Source organism: Corylus avellana, chromosome 8 (assembly GCF_965113065.1).
Source record: "Corylus avellana chromosome 8, dhCorAvel1.hap1.2, whole genome shotgun sequence".
NCBI classification, from domain to species: Eukaryota; Viridiplantae; Streptophyta; class Magnoliopsida; order Fagales; family Betulaceae; genus Corylus; species Corylus avellana.
In genome coordinates this window covers 21668348-21690269 of record NC_142497.1, presented here as the reverse complement: position 1 = coordinate 21690269, position 21922 = coordinate 21668348, and the positions used below count along the sequence as shown (strand labels likewise).

General features: G+C 39.6%; 4 protein-coding genes across 11 annotated transcripts; 1 reads left to right on the top strand and 3 right to left on the bottom strand.

The window, feature by feature from the left end:
- Nucleotides 1-358: 358 nt before the first annotated feature.
- On the top strand, nucleotides 359-4137 carry LOC132163132 (putative receptor-like protein kinase At3g47110). The gene is made up of 2 exons (XM_059573325.2): nucleotides 359-3169; nucleotides 3634-4137. Exons 1-2 carry the CDS (start codon nucleotides 487-489, stop codon nucleotides 4053-4055), a joined length of 3105 nt encoding a protein of 1034 aa, XP_059429308.2. The 5' UTR covers nucleotides 359-486; the 3' UTR covers nucleotides 4056-4137.
- A 252-nt stretch (nucleotides 4138-4389) lies between these two features.
- On the bottom strand, nucleotides 4390-6063 carry LOC132163738 (UDP-glycosyltransferase 71K1-like). Its single transcript, XM_059574109.2, has one exon. The coding sequence runs from the start codon at nucleotides 5906-5908 to the stop codon at nucleotides 4505-4507; it is 1404 nt and encodes a 467-aa protein (XP_059430092.2). The 5' UTR covers nucleotides 5909-6063; the 3' UTR covers nucleotides 4390-4504.
- A 4133-nt stretch (nucleotides 6064-10196) lies between these two features.
- Nucleotides 10197-10865, bottom strand: PH1 (pleckstrin homolog 1). The gene has a single exon (XM_059574814.2). It carries the CDS (start codon nucleotides 10804-10806, stop codon nucleotides 10363-10365), a length of 444 nt encoding a protein of 147 aa, XP_059430797.1. The 5' UTR covers nucleotides 10807-10865; the 3' UTR covers nucleotides 10197-10362.
- Nucleotides 10866-17777: 6912 nt separating this feature from the next.
- Nucleotides 17778-20768, bottom strand: LOC132164215 (Quinone reductase family protein). Of its 8 annotated transcripts, none has more exons than XM_059574660.2 (6): nucleotides 20704-20754; nucleotides 20570-20627; nucleotides 19659-20481; nucleotides 19441-19534; nucleotides 19051-19316; nucleotides 17778-18219 (listed from the first exon to the last, which is right to left on the bottom strand). In XM_059574660.2, exons 3-6 carry the CDS (start codon nucleotides 19682-19684, stop codon nucleotides 17973-17975), a joined length of 633 nt encoding a protein of 210 aa, XP_059430643.1. In that variant the 5' UTR covers nucleotides 19685-20481; nucleotides 20570-20627; nucleotides 20704-20754; the 3' UTR covers nucleotides 17778-17972. The 8 variants fall into 8 exon arrangements, with proteins under 8 accessions (XP_059430643.1, XP_059430647.1, XP_088375022.1 ...); XM_059574664.2 differs by lacking the exon at nucleotides 20570-20627 and having other exon boundaries at nucleotides 19659-19756; nucleotides 20433-20481; nucleotides 20704-20749; XM_088518896.1 differs by lacking the exon at nucleotides 20704-20754 and having other exon boundaries at nucleotides 19659-19756; nucleotides 20433-20481; nucleotides 20570-20697.
- Between the last annotated feature and the right edge of the window lie 1154 nt (nucleotides 20769-21922).

Genomic DNA, 21922 nt, shown 5'->3' with positions numbered 1-21922 from the left:
TTTATCGCTGTCTTGTCAACAGGTTTGTTGGGGTAGATGCCAAAACTGTAGGTTGAATTTTCAACATTTTGGTTTACATGTTTGAATGGATATCGGCGATTGAATGGAGAAGTCTAAAACCCAGCTTGGGAATGATGACGAGGGTGGGGGCATTTTAGGGAACAAAATGCCAACAGTGCATGAATGAATGATAAATTTTTCCCAAAAGAGAAGAAGATAAATTCAACTATATTAACTAATATTCGATCATATACACATTGACGACAGTCGACAAGTGCATGAATGAATGATCTTCCTTCACTCAATGATTTTTTTTTGAAGTGATCGAAGATGAAACTCGAAAGCTTGCCCAGTCAAAGTCAAATTAGGAAAATTCACCATGAGAGTAGTCAAAGTCAATAGTCATTAACCTCATCTTACTTCGACAGTGAAAAGTATAAAAATAGAAGATTTTCCACATTGTGGCTGCAACTTTCTCCCTCTCCCATGGAGCATCCTGTTATTTGTTTCAGACTCTTCTTTTCACCAACTTCCCGGACCATCCTTCTTCTGTCCCTCTTCTTTTCAGTCTCAAAATTTTCCTTGGCTACCACACTTTCAACTGAAACAGACAAACATGCATTACTAGAGTTCAAGTCCCTCATACATGACACCCCCAGTGTCCTGGCTTCTTGGAATGAGTCTTTCCAATTCTGCCAATGGGTTGGGGTCACCTGCGGCCACAACCACCAAAGAGTCATCGGTTTGAACCTAAAAGACCTTAAATTGGTTGGCACCATATCTCCCCACCTTGGAAATCTTTCTTTCCTTCGATCCCTCAACCTTGCAAACAACTCCTTCTCTGGTGGAATCCCCTCAGAAGTTGGTCACTTAATCAGGCTTCAAAATCTAAACTTGAGTTATAACTCATTGGAAGGAGAAATTCCAGTTAATTTGTCTCACTGTTCCAAGCTTGTCAATCTTGATCTCCACTACAACAACCTAGTACAACAAATCCCATCTGAACTTGGCTCTTTATCCAAACTTGAGATCCTATCTCTTTCCAACAACCACCTAAGTGGAAGGTTCCCACCACCTCTGGGGAACCTGTCATCTCTCCAACAGCTTTGGTTTGCATATAACAATTTGGAGGGAGAAATTCCAGGTACAGTAGCCAAAATGACAAGCTTGAAATTTTTTCATGTTGGATTGAATCATCTTTCCGGTGGGTTTCCAGCTGCCCTATACAATTTATCATCACTCATTTTCATTTCCTTGTGTTCCAACAACCTCTCTGGTAACCTCAAGCCTGACTTAGGCATTGCTCTTCCAAATCTCCAAGAACTTCTTTTGGGGGGAGGAAACAAATTCACAGGAAGCTTTCCAGCTTCCTTGGCCAATGCTTCAAATTTGCAGCTCCTTCATATATCTGAGAATCGTTTAACAGGAAACATACCTACGATTTTTCGCGATTTAAAAGATCTTCAATGGCTTGATGCATCTGGGAATCTTTTCGGAAATCAGTCAGTTGATGATTTGAGTTTTCTGACTTCTTTGACCAATTGTAGCAAGTTACAGAGGCTGGATTTCAGCTACAACCGGCTTGGTGGTGAGCTGCCTGACTCTATAACAAACCTCTCAACCCAACTAACATGGCTACAGCTAAGAGGGAATTTTATTGGTGGACGCATACCCATGCGGATATCAAATCTAGTCAGCCTAACTCAACTTGGCCTGGATCAGAATTTGTTAACAGGTAATATTCCAGCCTCAATTGGGAAGCTCTCAAACTTGAACAAACTATACTTGGGTGCAAACAAATTGACAGGGGAGATCCCATCTTCCTTTGGCAATATGACTCGATTGTTAGCTCTCCATTTGTGTAATAACAGCTTAGTAGGAAGCATACCCTCGAGTCTGGGAAGATGTAGCTACCTGCAAGATGTACGCCTTTGCCATAACAAATTAAATGGCAGCATACCAAAGCAACTCCTTGCTCTTCCAGCTCTTTCTCTAGTCCTTAATGTGTCTCATAACTCTCTGACGGGTCCGTTGCCACCAGAAGTAGGAAACCTGAAATCTCTTGTTGCTCTGGATTTGTCATACAACAAATTTTCCAAAGAGATTCCAGGGCAGCTAAAGGATTGTTTGGCGTTGGAATTTCTTTATATGCAGGGGAACTTCTTTGAAGGAACCATTCCCGATTTAAGTAGGTTAAAAGGTATTCGATATCTTGATCTTTCCCACAACAAATTGGCCGGCCGAATCCCAAGCTACATGCAGGTTAGTTTTCCCTTGTTGCAAAACTTAAATCTGTCGTTCAACAATCTGGAGGGAGAGGTACCGGTACAAGGGTCCTTCAGCAATGCTACAGCAATTAAAGTCTATGGCAACAACAGGCTTTGTGGGGGGATCCAAATGCTGCAGTTGCCAACATGCAAGCGTAGAAAGCATGTTGCTTTTAAGCTGATACTGGCAATGGTCATTGCAGCTGCTTTCTGCTTGACGTTGTTGTCTTTGATTTCTGTGTGCTTGTTGAGAAAGCCAGAGAAGAAACGTTTTTCTGTTTCTTCTTTTGGGCACTATTACCAAAGAATTTCGTATCAAGAATTGCTCAATGCAACCGGTGGATTCTCTGAGAGAAATTTCATCGGTTCAGGTAATTTTGGTTCTGTCTATAAAGGAATACTCGGATCGAATGGAAAAAGTGTTGCAATCAAGGTACTCAACCTTGAAAAGCAAGGAGCTTCAAAGAGCTTCATTGCTGAATGCCAAGCCTTGAGGAACATCCGGCATCGAAACCTCGTTAAGATTCTTACTGCTTGCTCAAGTGTTGATTTTGAGGGCAAAGATTTCAAAGCTTTAGTATATGAGTTCATGCCAAATGGAAACTTGGAGATGTGGTTGCATCCAGAAGATGGGCTCAAGCAGCTGAGAAGTTTAAGCCTTCTACAGAGAATGGACATTGCAATAGATGTAGCTTCTGCTTTGCTTTATCTTCATCATCACTGCCAAACCCCTATTATTCACTGTGATCTAAAGCCAAGCAATGTTCTTCTTGATGATGATTTGACTGCTCATATAAGTGATTTTGGTTTGGCAAGACTCCTTTCAGAATCCGGCAAGCAAGCTCTTCTAAATCAATTAAGCTCAGCTGGGATTAATGGAACTGTCGGGTATGCTCCTCCAGGTAACGTTTCAACATTTCACTCATTCTTTTAGCAAGTATAAATGACAAGGAAGAAGACAAGGAAGAAAAGAACCAAAAAATTGGATGTTAATGCTGTTAGATTTATTTCTATAGTTAATGCTGTTAGGTTTATTAAGATATTCTAGTTACAAAATTAAAATAATACTATAAGAATAATAAAAATGAAGTTATATGAGTTAAGCCGAGTTTATACAAACATAGCTCGTTTAATAATCGAGCCTAATTTTGTGTCACGGTCAGCTTATTTATTAAACAAACCAAGACCGAATCAAGACTATCAAAGCCAAGCCCGAACTTGTTTATGAGCGGTTCTGTTCGTTTACAGTCCTAGGTTAAGCCCACTACAAAATATCTGAATGCGCCTCTTATCACCGTGAGACAACTACCTTTAAGTTAACCAAATCACTAGTTTTATACCATTGAAGTTCTCCTAATTCTTGCAGAGTATGGAATTGGTGGTCAGCAATCAACTAATGGTGATGTGTACAGCTTTGGGATCCTCTTGTTGGAGATATTCACTGGAAGAAGACCCACTGATGAACTGTTCAAAGATGACCTGAACCTTCACAACTTCGTCAAGTTGACATTGCAGGGACAAGTGACACAGATTCTAGACCAATCAATTTCGAACGAGGTAGGAGAAACTAAGAACATGGTTACATGTTGGGGTGAGTGGACAAGTGACGAAATTGAATGCTTGATATTGGTCATTCACATTGGCCTTGCATGTTCAGCAGAATCTCCAAGACACAGAATGGACATGAGAAGAGTTACCCTGGAATTGCTTTCAATTAGAGCCAAACTCCTTGGGAGTGGAACTCGTGAACAGAAAATTGAAAGCTCAGTTAAAGGGGAAAGTTTCTAAAAAACTTCAATGAATGGAATGGATTAGAACAAGAAAAAAATGTATACAGGTATATTTGTATATATGTCCACTTTCTCTTTTCCTTTCTACTTTTTATGCTCTGTTCTTTTTTCTTTTGTTTTTTTGTCCTTTTCAAGTTTTGTAACGTACTTCAACAAGTATAACATGAAACCACGTAAGATTATAACGACTTGTACCCTTATGAAACAAATGATTTGTACTTGACCTTTTAAATTATACTTCCAAATGTCTATTTTATCTTACAATGTTGAAGTGGCAGCCTCGACCAACCTTCATATCAATCATTATTTTAGCCGACATTTGCATTATGAAATAAAAGTGTGATATGTAGTATTATTCATTTTTGAAACTTCGGGACAATTTCAGCAACATATTGCAATAAAAACAAGCAAAATTCAAACAAAGAGAAATCAACCCAATATGCGGTATCAACTGCTGCCTATGATCATATCATCAATAAATTGCCCAATAGAAGCGAACGACGATCCACCCTCCATTACAGCTTTTCTGGCCTTCTCTCCCATCTCCTTCACCTTCTTCCTAACCTCACAACCGCCATTCATCACACCTCTTACAGCTCTCTCTATCTCATCAGCCATCACCAGATCACCACCTCCATTCCTGTAGTCCAACCTCATCTCCATTGCCAATCCCAACTCCCTCACCATCTTGAATGCATTGAGCTGTTGCTCAGCATATATAGGCCATGTCACAATAGGCACGCCATGCCACAAGCTCTCCAATATTGAGTTCCATCCGCAATGAGATACGAACCCTCCGACTGCTTTGTGTGCCAGCACCTCCACCTGTGGCGCCCAACCGCCACATATCATCCCCTTCCCTTCTATCCGCTCCAAGAAACCTTCCGGCAGGATGTCATCGTCCGACGGCAAGGAGGCGGCCAGCCGCAAGGACCACAAGAACCTCTGCCCACTACGCTCCAGCCCAAAAGCTATCTCTTTCACTTGGGTTGCACCGAAGATCCCACGGCTTCCAAAGCATAGAAACACCACAGACGATGGAGGCTGATCATCAAGCCATTTCATGATGCTGTCATGCTGAGCCCGATCCAAACCAGGGTTCGGTTGACCCTTCAGGTCAAGCACCGGACCAACAGCGTAGACCGGAGGCGTTTGTCCATCGGAAAACGAGCGGAGACCATGTTGCTCCAACTCTGTGAACGTATTTACTATAATTCCTTTGGCATCTCTGAATCTTTGTGCAAGCTTAATATAAGCAGCGTAGCCACCATCCTTGTTAAACACAGCTGAAGGCAAAACAGCTGCCGGAACTGGGTTGACAAAGCCAGGGATTAACAACGGAGGATCTTCGTCGCTGAATTCGGCGCCGTTCACTTGGTTATGGCGAGTTGGAAGGCAAAGCATGAGACCAAGAAATCCAGCATTGGAGGTGAAGAATAAATAAGAAGGGAGACCCAGTTCCCCGCCAATATCAATCATTGACAAGCAGAAGAAATCAAGAACTAACGCTGCAACTCGAGCAGAGCCAGAGGATAAAATCTTCGTGACAGCATGTTTGACGTTGGGTATGTTGCTTTCTATGAAAGCACATATATTGGCTTGGGGAGATTTGAACGACTCCGATGGTGGTGGGTCTACTTGGGGGAGATCTATGAGCTGGATTCGAGCATGTGAGGTGGTGAGTGATCTGGTGTATGCATCTGCAAAGGGAGAAGAGGGGAATTTGATGGAAAGAACTTTGATCAAAAGTCGATCATCGCGATCAAGCAGGCACTTTGCGAATTCAAGGGTGGAAACCAGGTGACCCATTCCTGGAATTGGGATGAAGATGAGCTCTGCTACTTGCCCCATCTGCTGATCTCTTTCGTTTTTCCTGTTCCTCGTACCAACTCCCTAGGAGGCTGAGACTATTTTCATAGAAAGCACATTCCTCCCCTTTTCCTTTCTTTATTGGGAAAGACGACTGTATTATTTGGAGGCTGGTCTGGTCAGCGGTTTGAGATCGGATTCCCTAAAATTCGCTGGAAGTGAGCCTCATATTTTTTGAGCTATTTCTCACAAGTAGGCTCCACCCAAATTATACTCAATTCCGGACACCAAATTTCAAACAATCCTCATTCAGGAGTCAATGTTACAGAATTTCGGATTAGGATTCTCTATGATTTTTTTTTTTTTAATTATAAATTCTCAAATTGACGAAAAAAAAAATAAAAATTCAAATTATGCAATTTTGGTCATTTTTAAGCATCAAAACGCTTGAAAATGTCACCTATTAAAAATGGGATAAATTTCTGTTGAAAATATCTTGCCCTCTGTATTGTAAAAAAGATTTAACCTAAAAATTGTCTTTTGATTTTATGAAAAATAAGCATCTCTACAAAAATGAAGAGAAACCATTTTGGAAAGAATTTGTTTTGGTTACCTCGATAATATGCCACATTTTTAATAGGTAACATTTTTTAAGTATTTTGATACCTAAAAATAACCTAAATTACGTAATTTGAAAATTTACAATTGTAAAGAAATTGTAAGGGATCCTACTCCTGCTTATTTGTACTTTTTGCCCATCTTGGTATTATACTAGTTGATACAGTAAATTTTCCGGGCCACCAGCAAAACAAGAAAAGACTATTAGAGTGATATTGGCCGGACAAAATACTTTTGATACTTACGTCAGTAATAGTGTATATGTTTTTACCATGTCTATATTTGGCAGGTGAAATCAGCCAAGTAGTAATTTGGCAATCACACATAAAGAAGAGCTTAATATGTGGGATTGTAAGGCCAAGGCGGTGATTATATCATAACTGCGTTTCTTTTCCAAAGGCATCATATTATTGTCTTGCCATGACCAGGTCAATCAAAGGGTTCCTACCTTCTAGAAAATGGAGGGCTCCAAAGGCTTGAAACTTAAACAGAGAAAAATCAAATCAAATCAAAACAAAACAAAACAAACAAGCTTAAAGAATAAAAATTAGAAATTAGAAAAAGAGCCCAAAAGGAAATCAACAAACAATAACTGTCATTTCTCCAATGATGATGTGAGCAGAGCCCTACAGATTCTGCTCATTTGTCCAGCGCGTTGGTCTCAGCTCTTAATCCAATGGTGTACATGATTCTATAACTGCCTTTAATCTAACCTTGTACTCCATAGCTGACATACCAAGTCGACAATCTGCCCTGGAATACACCCTCCGAGTGAAGTTTCAAATTTATTTTTCCGAGCCAACCACCCCAAAAGCTGTTTTCTAAGGTAGACTTATTCAATTTTTCTACCACATACCCAAAACTACTTTTCCAATGAGTACTCAAATTGTGGAAAAAGGGTCCATTCTAAATAGTATAAAGGGGACAAAGCACAATGATAAGTCTGCGCTCCATGCAATATATTTTTGAGACACCAAGTTGGAAAAGGGAAATTTCAGCCACAAATTGCAATAAAAACAAGCAAATATCGTCGAGTTTAGGGATATAAATTCCAGAATCAAGATGATCCTAGCTACTCGGCAAATGGGTGTGGAGAAGGTAGTAAGTCTACATGCAAGACCTTTTGTTTTTTGGTCTATTTCTTCAACAACAATGACAAATCACCCCAACATATGCATTCTCTATATCAACTGCTGCCTATCATATATTCAATAAGTTGTCCAATAGAAGTGAACGAAGATCCACCATCCCTCACAACTTTTCTGGCCATCTCTCCCATATCTTTCACCTTCTTCCTAACCTCATTACCACCATCCATCAGGCGTCTTACAGCTCTCTCTATCTCTTCAGCCATCACCGGATCACCACCACTCCTATAGTCCAACCTCATCTCCATTGCTAATCCCAACTCTCTCACCATCTTAAATGCATTGAGCTGTTGCTCAGCATATATAGGCCATGTTAAAATAGGTACGCCATGCCACAAGCTCTCCAATATCAAGAACCAATGTGGCAACTCTGGCTGAGCTTGAGTTGGAGTTGGAGGATACAATCTTTGTGAGACAACGATTGACATTGGGTATGTTACTTTCTATGAAAACAGATATATAGCCTTCGACCGAGTTAAATAACTCTGCTGGAGGTGGATCTACTTCGGGGTTGGATTCAAGCTTGTCAGGCAGTAACTGATCTGGTGTATGCATCTGCAAGGGTAGTAAAGGGGAACTTCATGGAAAGGATTGTGATCAAAAGTCGATCATCACGATCAATTAGGCACTCTGCGAATTCAAGGGTCGACACCAGGTGACCAATTCCTGGCGTTGGGATGAAGATGAGATCTGCTTGCCTCATCTTCGCTCTTTGATCTTTCCTTTTTTTGATGAATGCTCTTTGATCTTTCTTGTTCCTCCTACCAACTCTCTAGGAGCCAGAGACTATTTTTATATCTCTAAGTTGGGCATTTTAGACTGTAGGAGAAAAGATAGCACACCTATTCCTACTACCAAGTCCCTAGGAGGCTGACATATTTTCGTAGCTCTAATTAAGTTGGGGTAGGAGACAAGAAAGCACACCTATTCCTCCCACCAACTCTCTGGGATGCTTACATATTTTGGTAGGTTGGGCATTTTGGACTGTAGGAGACAAGAAAGCACACCTTACTTGTTTTGTGCATCATATTATTGTCTTCCCATGACCAGATCAATCAAAGGGTGGATAGCTCCAAAGGCTTGAAACTAAATCAGATAAAAATCAAGACAACAAACAAGATTAAAAAATAGAAATTAGAAATTAGAAATTAGAAATTAGAAAAAGAGCCCAAAAGGAAAGGAACAAATAACAACTTGTCATTTCTCCAACGATGATGAGCAGAGCCCCACAGATTCTGCTCATCTGTCCAGCACGTTAGTCTCAGGTCTTAATCTATCTTTATTTTTATAACACAGGTGTTAATCTATCTATTAGACAGTGAAGCTCCCCTAGATCTCATGGGGTAATTATGGAAGTGGAACACTATTTAGACCTACCACAGAAAGCCTGTCTCGCAACTGTGGGAGCCGAATTTGAGAACAAAACAAGATTCAATTGTGCATGAATGGGCTGAGAAACTAGAAATGTATTTAGGTAACATAGGCTTGCCTAAACAGTGAAGCTACTTGCATTCTTGCTGTGCATGTGAAGGCACAGAACATAGGCTTACATCTGCGGGAATGCACCCTCTGAGTGAAGTTTCAATCTTGTATTTTGCCAAGCTAACCTTCCAGCTGTTTTCTAAGGTAGAGACTTCTTCAATTTTTCTACCACATACCTAAAACTACGTTTCCAATGAGTAGTGTCAAAAATTGGTTCATTAAAATCTGGGGAAAAGAAATGGATTGCATAGGGTTTGAAATAAATCAAGGACAAAAGAAACATGCTAGAGCTTGTGACTAAGGAAGCAAGATAAAGTGTATTGAGCAGCCCGTGTAACCAAAAAAAAAAACATGATGCTGCATACTGAGAATAGGTGGAGTCAGAAATAACTGCTGCACATAACCATTTGAGCCATATTAACTCTTAGATTATCCCCATTCATGAATTTTTCAAGAGAAGTAGAAATAGATAAATAAGCGCACATGTAATGGCAGGATTTAGTTCTCTTCTACAAACATGATCATGACAACCTATTACTTGTTACAATGTCCGGAGAGAAGGAAAGCGTTCAATTCAAACTCCGTTATCACTTACACGGAAAGGGATAAACCCAAACGGGAAACGGAAATTCAAAAGGCATATCCGGAACATTACAACCAATAGAATCAGATGACTCACACATCCTAATGACAAATCTCTTCCACCTTGAACTTCATATACCTAAAGATCAGTGAAGCCCTAAGCAGCAATATACCTGCCGTTTCCAAACAGAGCTGACAAATAACATATGCAAATTCTCATCAAGAAGCACCCACAAAGCTCTTCCTCCTACAACCAATTTATCCATCCATTACAAAGAAACTCAGCTCTAACTATCCCGCAATCACCTCCATTCATATTCAAGGGAGAATCATAACTCAACCCTGATTATTCAAACTCTTGGATTGCACAGACTATCCACTGAACATTGAAAAAATTACGAATCCCAAAACCCTAGAAAACCAATCCAAACACAACAATTAAAACATAACACCCGAATTTATAACTTACCAAAAAAAAAAATCCAAACATAAACAACGAATTAACAGAAAACATCTCAATTCATAATTAGAAAACCAGAGAAAGATCCAGAAAACTACAAGCTTTTACTATATCAAAGCAGATAATCTTATAAACAAGGAATATACAAATATTAAGCGCACCTCTCAGTGTACAAACAAGAAAGATAATTCATTTCCTCCAGATCATCACCCCCGGCTAACGTAATCGACGACCTCGGAATCGGTGACCGACCGCGAGTGCTGCACTATGGACCGTCCAATCGAGTTGATCCACTCCTCCTTCTCCTTGTCGGAGTCGGCGAGGAAGTACATGGTGTCCTGGTTGGAGGAGAGCTCGAAGGCACAGGGCTTGTGGAGGATATCCTCGGCGCCCCTGACGGTGAGGCAGGTGCCCACTGGGACGACACCACGAGGCGTGGAGCTTCGGGTGACGTAGGAGTCCTTGAACCACAGGAGCTTGCCTTGCTTGAGCACGAACCAGCGGCGGCGCCAGGTCTTGATGTACTCGCCCTGCTTGGTAAGCCACCCGGCGCGCTCCGGATTCGACCAGAACTCCACGCCGTCGTAGTCTTCCGGGCTCGGGTCCTGGCCCGTCGCCGCCCGCCATAGGGTCTCCATTCTCTTTGCCATTTACAGCTCAGATGAGACTTTTGGTGAATCGGTTTTGGACAAACCTTTGCGATTCTCAACGCAATTGTCCTAAAATGCTCAGATTTGGCTGGGAGTTGGCAGTGATAATACGACGTCGTTTCCACTGTGTATATATATATATATATATAGGGTTAAATACTCCATATCTCCCTATGGTTTCCCAACTTTATTTTTTCCCCCCTTTAGTTTCATTTTTATCACAGGAGGTCCCTATGGTTTTGATAAGTGACCAAGTTAGTCCATCCGTTAGTTGACCGTTAGGACTGACACGTGGACTAATCAAACGTCGACACGTAGCACATATTTAATTTTTAAAATTTTTTTTTAAATTAAAAAAAAATGTATTTAAAAAAAAAATAAATAAAAAAAAAAAGGAAACCGAAAAAAATTGTGGGTGGCCGAACCACCCCCTTGGCCATTTGGGGGTGGCTCGGCCACCCCCTTTGGCCATGGGGGTGGCCACCCCCATCTGGCCGATAGGGGTGGCCGAAACCACCCCCAGTAGCTCGGCCACCCCCATGGAGCCCTAGGGGGTGGCCGAAACCACCCCCAATGGTGGTTGGGGGTGGTTTTGGCCACCCCCTAGGGCTCCATGGGGGTGGCCGAGCCACCCCTAGTGGGTACGGAGGGTGGTTTCGGCCACCCCCTTGGGCTCCAAGGGGGTGGCCGAGCCACCCCCTGGGCAGCCACCCCCATCCGGCCAGATGGGGGTGGCTCGGCCACCCCTAATTTTTTTCCCTTTTTAAAAAAATAAAATAAAATAATTAAATATGTGCCACGTGTCGACGTCTAATTGGTCCACATGTCAATCCTAATGGTCAACTAACGGATGGACTAGCTTAGTCACTTATCAAAACCACAAAGACCTCCTATGATAAAAATGAAACCACAAGAGGGAAAAAAATAAAGTTGAAAAACCCTAAAGGGGTATGGAGTATTTAACCCATATATATATTTGAAAAACGATATGCCGACTCCAAAAACTTGTTTATCACAATTTATGCGGAATTAATATTATGAAGCAATAAACAATTCAATCACCCAAAATATATAAAGCAATAAAAAGGCAGACACAGATATTTTGGTTACGAAGAGGAAACCTTTTAGAAAACGTTCTAAAAGTAAAACCTCTCCGGGGCAGCCAAACCCAGGAAATCACTATCAAAAGATTATCTAGAGATTACAGACACTAGGAACACTTACAACCCTTTGCAAGACCTTGACTCTGTAAGATCGACAAGCCTACAACTCGTCTCCGCGCTCACAATCTTCTTCAACGTGATTCTCTTTTACCGGACCCTTCCGATAGACTTCTCAACCGTAGATTTATCAAAGGAATAATTAAAACTCTAAGAGATTCACTTTAACGCTCACCACATATGATCTCTCTTAGCACAGCCTCCGACGAACTCTCTGGGGGTGAAAATTCGTACTTCTATCTTCTATAATGATGTATATATACCCCCGACAAAACCCTAGACTTAAACCACTTAAAATCACGTTTTTGGGCCTCAAACTTACGGGGTGTCCGGACATGTTAATGGGCTGTCCGGACACGGCTTTGCGGAGCAAAATTTGAGTTTCTGGAAATGAGGTCCGGACCCGAGGAAGGCATGTCCGGACATGGGTGAAACAGCATTCTGGAAATGCTGTCCAATCTTGATCAACAGCCCCGATCGATGGGCGTTTGTGGTCCGATTGAGCTGAAATTTTGCAGGGACGTTCATAACACATGAATCTACATTATGAACGGTGGAGATTGGATTCTGAGCATTCTATATCAGTGTTTGAGCTTGTGAACAGTAGCCTCTGCATTTTGGAACTGAATTAAGCCAACACAAGAACTAACAAACTCCCCCTTTGGCAATTCAGTGACAAAACCAAAATGTCGAGCCAATCCCATCATCTCCCCATATTTACTCCCCCTTTTTGTCACAGAATGACAAAAGGTCTTCATATTTCCTGAAACACTTCACAAAATATATTAAGGCATATGTGGAACAGGAATACAGAAATAAAACTCATGATCACAAAAAAATGACGTAGAATGCAAGATCATGAACACACATTACCAAAAACTCCCCCTCAACATATGACTCAATAATCAACAAGAAGCTAAAAAATGCGAAACATGTTTCTCCCCCTCAAAAGTCAAATGAACACAAATGATAACACATTAATGACTCATGTATTGCACAATGAATATCCCAAACATGCTCCAAATATGCAAAACATACATGATACTAGAAATGGCTAGAAACTCATATTGCTTAACCTAAGCCAAGAAAATGTTTCATTCAACCCATGCTTGTGTGGTGTGTGGGTAAGCCATCCAAAGAGAAAAATTTTCAACTTACAAAATGAGGAGAAAGTTTCACCACCATGAGGTTTTGACAAGTATATCAAATCAAAAGTCAAACCTTATCATACTAGGGCCTAGCCACTCTCATCCTATACATTTCTCTTTGTAAAATATTTTGCACAAGTTTGACACAGTGAAATAAATTCCTTTTGGAATATGATCTTTTGATTTTATTTGTTTCACTATTTTGTTTATTTTTCTCTTTGAGAAAGTGTCATTAAACTTTTGGTGCTTATCACAAAAGAGAAAGCAGGATTTTTTAAGCCCTAGGTTCAACTAGCATATGGTCAATTTGAAAAATATGACTAGTCAAAAACCTCATATGGTTACCTAACAGACCTCACAAATAAAGTAGAACAAAACCTCAATTTAAGCTTAAATGTGCACAAAAGATAAAGCATAGGCAAAATGTACCACATATGCTCAGGCTTTAGGTAACCACAAAAATAAGTCCATTGACACAAATTTTCATCTCATGCATATTAAGAACATTCCAAGACGTAAGGAATTAAATCCATAAAAAGCAACATGAGAAATTAATGGACTATCTAGGTGCATAAGACAAAAGAAAGAAAAGGAAACAATTAAAATAACATATTTTTGTCTTTTTGAAATTTTTCACAAAAGAAAACAAATGCAAAACAAAGAAAAATGCAATGCAAAACAAAACAACATGCTTGAATTGAGATTACAACAGGCAAGACATGAATGTCCTTTAGCATTAAACTTTCATCACATCTTATAGGTCCCACTACAAAATAATGATTTGGTTTAATAACTACTTCTAGGTCTTCACAAGACATTACACATTGCTGAACATTTGATTAGCAAGTAGACAAAAATCTTGGTGGTCCGCACACAACATCTCATCTATAAGCTTTTCAAAGATCATGATATATGAATTTCTTGAAAAATCCTTTATGAATATGCCTCAAAACATGAATCTCAAAACAATCATGTATATACTTTTCATACAGAAAGTGTAACAACAAAAACAATGCAGTGCATAAACAATAAAGCAAAAACAAAAAAAATGCAAAGCAATGAAAAATAACACGCTCTAGGATATTCAAAAATAAGCAAAACAATCAATCCTAGGCATGTTATTGACTCACCTAACTTTAGGTGAGATCACTACCACTCCCCCTCAATGGGTGAATGGTATAATCTTTCCTAACCCAAACCTTCTTGAATAAAGGTGTAGAGACGTGAACCTTTTCAAACTTGTCTACTCTAGACACACCTCCCATCATCATTACCAAACCCTCATAATCTTTCCTAGAAATAGAATTTTTATTTTTATGCACATGAGGTTTCAATTTAAAACAGTTGGGTCGAATGTGACCAACTTTTTCACAATGATGACAAGTAGGAATAAACCTTTTAGGAGGTAGATTCCTAGGAGGATAGACGACTCTATATTTGGGGTAAGATACATAAGGTTCAATATGAATTTTCTTAACTTTTTTACCTTGTGAGGTCGAGGCAGCTTCTGTTTTTCTTTTAACCACAGAGTCTTCTACTTTTTCTGATTTAACAAATATTATCTCGGAAGTAAAATCATTGTTAGAAGACAAAGCAACATGACAATCAAAACTTAACTCAGATTTATCACAATCAGAATTCTGAGTATGTAACATATTCTCAAGGGAATTGCTAGAGAATTTTTTCAATTGAGTTTCTGACTCTTTTAATTTATTCTCTAACAAATCAACTTTAGAACCTAAAACAGAATTTTCAGATTTTAAAGAATCAATTAAAGCATGTGATTCAGACAATTTAGTAATAGTAGATTCATTCACATGTTTAAGATCTTGAAACTCCCCCAAACAATTTGTGTATTGATGTCTCAAAAGAGTGAATTTTTCCAACAAATTGTTGAAGGAGTTTATAAGATCATATTCCCCTTGAGAAGTATTCATAGCAAACAGGAGTCAACAGATCTCACTCAAGAATTTAATCCAAACAGAGTGAACCTGCTCTGATACCAATTGAAAAACGATATGCCGACTCCAAAAACTTGTTTATCACAATTTATGCGGAATTAATATTATGAAGCAATAAACAATTCAATCACCCAAAATATATAAAGCAATAAAAAGGCAGACACAGATATTTTGGTTACGAAGAGGAAACCTTTTAGAAAACGTTCTAAAAGTAAAACCTCTCCGGGGCAGCCAAACCCAGGAAATCACTATCAAAAGATTATCTAGAGATTACAGACACTAGGAACACTTACAACCCTTTGCAAGACCTTGACTCTGTAAGATCGACAAGCCTACAACTCGTCTCCGCGCTCACAATCTTCTTCAACGTGATTCTCCTTTACCGGACCCTTCCGATAGACTTCTCAACCGTAGATTTATCAAAGGAATAATTAAAACTCTAAGAGATTCACTTTAACGCTCACCACATATGATCTCTCTTAGCACAGCCTCCGACGAACTCTCTGGGGGTGAAAATTCGTACTTCTATCTTCTATAATGATGTATATATACCCCCGACAAAACCCTAGACTTAAACCACTTAAAATCACGTTTTTGGGCCTCAAACTTACGGGGTGTCCGGACATGTTAATGGGCTGTCCGGACACGGCTTTGCGGAGCAAAATTTGAGTTTCTGGAAATGAGGTCCGGACCCGAGGAAGGCATGTCCGGACATGGGTGAAACAGCATTCTGGAAATGCTGTCCAATCTTGATCAACAGCCCCGATCGATGGGCGTTTGTGGTCCGATTGAGCTGAAATTTTGCAGGGACGTTCATAACACATGAATCTACATTATGAACGGTGGAGATTGGATTCTGAGCATTCTATATCAGTGTTTGAGCTTGTGAACAGTAGCCTCTGCATTTTGGAACTGAATTAAGCCAACACAAGAACTAACAATATTATTGGGCAAATTTTCTCCGGCTAAATTTGAGTGGTTAATATAGGATAGTTGAACTAAAATTTATAAGGTTAAGCTTTTTGATTAAGTAGTATCCCAACATGTTAAAATTATACTCACTAAATAGGTTTTTTAAAATATCACCTTAACAAGTTATATCAGAATTGATACTGGTGTGCAGTAGGATGAAGTGGCGCTAGGTATAGAGGTGCAATGTGCAAATAAGGACGAATGTCCTTAGAGGAATAAAGGTGTAAAGTGCGAGCATGGACGAGGGTTCTTAGGGTAAAGGGACGAAGGTTTATGGCGTACACATGTACAAGAGTTTTAGGAGTAAGAACAAAGAAGCAAGGTGTGAGTATGGACGAAGGTGCATAGAATAAGAGGCAAAGGTTCATGGCATGAGCGTAAATGAGAGTTCATGGAGTGTGAACAAATGTGCATGGCGCAAGCAAACCTACATGGCTCCACAAGTGATCTTGGAGAAAACCCATAAGAATGATAAAAAGCTTACATTTGAGGGGGAATGTAACAACGTGGTGCTAGACTCACACATGGAGGGAAAATTTTTATTTTTATTTTCATTTTTTTAATAAAAAATGATAGACCGAGGAGACCAATTATGGTTATCTTACCTAGGCGTGACCATAGTAGCACCTACTCTCTAGGAGCCGCACAGGAGGGGCCTAGAGGATGAAAACCGCAGGTGCTCCCTTAAGTCCGACTAAGCCATAGCCTGACCTAACCCCACATGGGAGGAAGATTGTTGAGTATATACGTGTGGGTGCAAAATGATTGAGTTCCACACTGGAAAATGATAACAACTGCTCAAACTTATAGACTTAAACTTTTGAGATAAGTGATTTCTTAAACAAAGTGTCACATAGATTGCTACAGTCAACATTTCAATGTCTAACTTGATAACTACAATATGAATTGTCATGTCAGTTTGTGTCAAAATGGTGAATATCATCCACATTTTAGTAACTGACGTGATAGAAGTCACATGAATTACCACGTCAGTTTATAAGGTAATTCTTGTAAAACCATAGTACCCCTAATAGCACCCGAGGCCAAAGTATCACAAGGGTAATAACTTGTCACCACTATCCTCTGTCACTCTATATTTCCAGCACTTTGGCAAAGTGAGGCAGGAGTTTTAGAATTTCATTTAGAGGGTATCTTATTGTTTACTTCGTTAGAGGCATGGCAATGTGAAAACTTAACCAGTAAATTTCCGTTCAATCGGGCTTGCTTCCAGATTGTCTGCTGAGTAACATATTGAACATAACTCATACAACACAATCATTAACAAGAAGACAAGACTACCAAAAGTTCACACAATGCAGCAATGCGCATAATGCATACAAGTAATGAGGTTTCTGCCTCCAACTATTCCTTAATTCACAAGAATTTCAATTCTCACAACTAAAAATATAAAACATTCAAAACTACTTTTACCTCTATGTTGCATTTGAACATATTTTCAAACAAAAAAAACCATCGAAAAAGCATTAACAAACAAAACATAGCGCTCGAGCACACGAGTTCAATCAAAAGATTTAAGCCTCAGTCAAGAACGCAAGGAACGTACCCACCTTCTGGCGGAAGCGACTCCAGAGTCTTCTTTAATTTCTAATGAAAATTTCTTTACAATGTCCATTAGAAATCAGAGATAGAAAATAAAGAAGGCAAGCAAATAAAGAAAAACTTTGTACAAACTTACATATATGATGGGTTATTTATACAAGGAAATTGGGAGACATAATCCCATGCGTATTAACTGTAATTATTTTATACATGAAAGTCACCATCAATTAGTTTGTAATAGGTGAGTGAAGGTTGCTCTTGCTTTCCTTCTTTGCTCAGATTTTCTTCCTTAACATTGTCAGACTTTACATTACTGCCGAAAGGGGTTGATTTTTCAGTTTTTTAGCTATCTCGGTAACATATTTGCCCTGGTAGAAGGCCTGCTCGAGTTCTAGCTCTGTTGGTTGACGAGATCCATCTGCTGCATAAGTTCCAGCACCATAAGAAGAGCCACCTTTCAGCTCATTCATCTCAAACATGCCGCTCCCAAAGGTGTAGCCAAGAGGGACATATAACATACCATGATGTGCTAACTGTGTTACAGCCGTCAATCTGCAAGCAAGAGAGAAAGGGAATGAAATACCAGATAGGCAGATATCGAGCACATAAACATATTTCTTGACAAAGGGAGAAAAGTGAGATGGTAGGATGGTGGGAGAAGTGGAAAAACTTCATCAATCAGAGCAGAGGAGATTGTTAACCTTCAAAGATACAACCACAACTCTGTTGATGTGAACTCAGCCTGCACCTCAAATCTATTTATGAAACCATGCCAAAATTGTTTAATATGGTTATTATTGAGTTTCCATGTAATTGGATTATAGGAGGTTTCTCCAAACTTTAGCTCCTAATCCTCAACTAGCATATGAAAAGAACAGTTTCCATAGAAGAAATGATAAGGGCTTGGCCATTGATCCAAAAGCCTTGGGATTGTTAGATGCTGATTTGGTTAAACCCTTTAATCCTTAGGATCGTAACAATCTATCACGCTTCCGAATCCGATGTCCATGGTAGCTTACTTTACCAACACTAACTTGATGGTAGTTTTTTTTATCTTTTGGCTATTCCATTCACTTATTAGTATTCAATGACTTAAAGCTATGATCATATATAATGTCAAAGACATTTTAATTCAACCTATAAGCCACCTCATCTGTGACTCAATCCCGTGATATGATGCCTGCTCTAATACCAGTTGTTAAGAGTCCAACCATTGTTTCCAAAACTCTAAGACTATTGGATACCGACTTAGTTAAAACCTTAAACCTTGGAATCGTAACAAAAAGCAATAATTTCTGAAGACATTTCTTTACAAGTTTTGCAAGTGTGTAAGTTGATAGAGCTCAATTAAAAATTTCCAAAGGAAAAGCAGAAGTAACTCACGCAGTGAGCTCCTGGCCTCCCCCAGGAAAACCAGTACTCCAGAAGATTCCAGCAGGTTTGCCAGCAAGTGCTTGGGATGCCCATAGCTCATGGGTGGCATCGAAGAAGGCCTTGAACTGGGCTGCCATCACTCCAAAACGAGAAGGAAATCCAAAGATAAATCCATCAGCCTCCATAAGTTGCTCTGGCCTGATCTCTGCTACATCATTCGCTTTAGGAGGGGCCTTCATTTTTTGGAGTATCAAGTTAGGGAGTGTCTCAGGTACCTGTACAACACCAATCAAGTCAAACAACACTCAACTCAGTGCCAAAATAATAGAAGGCCCCTTCCTCTTTAAGTTTCCCATTGTTTTTGTGATAATCATGCGTTCTCATCCACAAAGATTTTACCTGCCAAAGTGTTGCTTCAACACCTTGAACTGCATTAGCTCCTCGTTGCACTTCCCTTGCCATAGTCTCCACGTGTCCATGTAAGGAGTAATACCTGATAAAAGGAAAAAATTACCATCTCAGATTCTCAAGCTATTGTTCGAAGTAGAAAAGCAAAGGGATAAATTTCTACTGAATTCAAAATCATTGAGAGGGAGGGAGGGAGAGGAGATACTTACACTATATAGACCTTGGTGGTCGCCATAGCAGCAGCCTAGAATAGGATTTTGATCTTGATTTACTTACTACTTCTGCATGTTAATAAACAACTGGCTCCCTGGATGAACACAACCCACACAATGCATATATTAAAAAGCGGCAAAATATGTGCAACTCAAAAGACAAACTATTATACAATTCTTTTAACGTGGTGAAGGGGCTGCTGAGAATGGATTTCCCTGACATCACAAATGATATGAACCTTTTAGAAGAGGTTTCCTTTTTAGATTCCAAAGTCAATCGACTCTCTGAACTGCCTATCTTTAAACATCAACTGTCTACTTGCGATCAAACCATATTAATATAACAAAGGCAATGGAGAATATATCTTCCACAATTACAGAGGAAAAGTACAGATTAAAAGTAGTGGGGAAAACAGAAATCTGATATACAATTACAGAATAAAAGTAAACTTCTGAAATCCAGTGCAGAAGTGTTTTAAGAATGACTGATCGCTATCACACTCCCTTTTATCCGTTTGAGTTTGCGATTTTTAAAAACTCAGTTGACCGTTTGACAGAATTACAGTTTACCCATTAAAGTCAAGCATTTTTAGAAACACACCCAACTGCGTGCGATTTGAAAACATGAATTTTTCTACATTTTCAAATCATAATTAAAAAAAAAAAAACACTCCCAAACAATATTTTTTTGCGAGCAATAGCCAAATGCACTCCAGTAATATATGATTCAAAATGGTGCCAAAAAGAGAAATCAAGTGATGAAAAGCAAACCGGTACTGTATTATATGAATCAATAGCCTCAATCCGGTAAGAGCGATGTCTGCAAAGCATGGATCATATGCAAAACGATTGGAAACCCAACATAATCAATCCTAAAAACTAAGAAATTCATAGACGACAAAACCGACCCATTTCATTGAACTGCTCAAAAACTAAAGAACTTGAGGAAGACTGTACTTCATTCAGCTGCACAAACACCCTTATATAATAAGGAGTTTTTATCGAACCAAATGGAACGAAGAAGAATTGAAGCTAATCTAACCTTTGTGAGTGCGAGGCTGTGGCAGAGGATAGGAGAAACAGACAATGAAACGTAAAAGCATCCACAAAAGATTTTCTAGAGAAGTACAATCTATATGACGTGGCGAGGCGTAGTTATCTTAATGTTCACGTGTCCTTAATTTATAGTTGTGGAAACAACTAAACTAACTACACAAACAAACAATCATATAACGACAGAAATTTAAAAAGTAAACTTTTTTTCATCTAAGAAAAAAAACCTACAAGTTCTCTCTCTCTCTCTCTCCCCTCCCCTCTCTGCAAGGTTTTTTTTTCTCTCTAGCCCCTCCCTGCTAGGGTTTCATCTTTTAACAGCCATAGGAGGAGGAGAATAAAGGTTCTCCCCCTCCGGCCCTCCTCTCCTCTCCCTTTTCTGCCTCTCCTCTCTCCTTTTATCACCCTCTTTCGTTTAACGAACTAGTCTATTTATCTGATGTCTCTAATTCTTTGGGCGATTTTTTTTCTTTCCCTTCCTCTCCGCCTCTTCCCCCTCCTTTGGTCCTTAGTTGTTTTTGTTTCTTTTTTGTATTTGCTTTTGTTGTTGTTGTTGTTTTTTTTTTTTTTTTTTTTTTTTTTCTTTTGCTTGTTTAAGTACACTTTGTGAGTAATGCTCTTGGAGTTTCACTCAAACTTCCCCCTCCTTTTGAGTGCGCCGCCGATCTCCTCTACATGTTTCGCAGCCCACCGTCCTCTGCTGGACCTTTTCTCACGCCCCCACCGCGATGAGCTTCCAACGCCCCTTCCGCTTTCAATTTCCGGCAAGGGAGCAATCGGCTCTTCTTTTCGGCTACTGTCATCCTCTTGGTGTGCTTTTTATATTGTTTATTTCCTTGTAATTTTGTCTGGCTTTCCATTTTCTGTTCTTTTTGTCTTATTTTGTTTCCCTTTAATCGTTTTTGTTTTTGCTTGTAATAATGCTCGGTCTTTTCTCTCTCGATCTGCCCGCCTAATGCCCTTCGGGTTTGTTGCTTTGGTCCAGTCCTTTGGATTGTGGATGTGAACGTTATCAGGTTGAGGATGATAAACTTTAGCTTAGGGTTATCTATCCTTAGTGCCGAGGAATAAGAACTACCTATGCATTGGTTTGAGTCTGTTTTGCGCAGATATGCTGTTTAATTTGAAAATTAGTCATAAGTGAGCGAATTTTGTTTGAGTTTGAAATATAATACGTCATCTTTGATGCTTGTAACCTTATAGCTTTA

Coding starts and splice junctions, on each gene's coding strand:
- LOC132163132 (XM_059573325.2), top strand. CDS start 487: ATGGAGCATCCTGTTATTTGTTTCAGACTCTTCTTTTCACCAACTTCC. Junction 3,170..3,633: donor TGTCGGGTATGCTCCTCCAG/GTAACGTTTCAA, acceptor TAATTCTTGCAG/AGTATGGAATTGGTGGTCAG.
- LOC132163738 (XM_059574109.2), bottom strand. CDS start 5,908: ATGGGGCAAGTAGCAGAGCTCATCTTCATCCCAATTCCAGGAATGGGT.
- PH1 (XM_059574814.2), bottom strand. CDS start 10,806: ATGGCAAAGAGAATGGAGACCCTATGGCGGGCGGCGACGGGCCAGGAC.
- LOC132164215 (XM_059574666.2), bottom strand. CDS start 19,684: ATGGCGACCACCAAGGTCTATATAGT. Junction 19,535..19,658: donor ACCACCAAGGTCTATATAGT/GTAAGTATCTCC, acceptor TCCTTTTATCAG/GTATTACTCCTTACATGGAC. Junction 19,317..19,440: donor TTGAAGCAACACTTTGGCAG/GTAAAATCTTTG, acceptor GGTGTTGTACAG/GTACCTGAGACACTCCCTAA.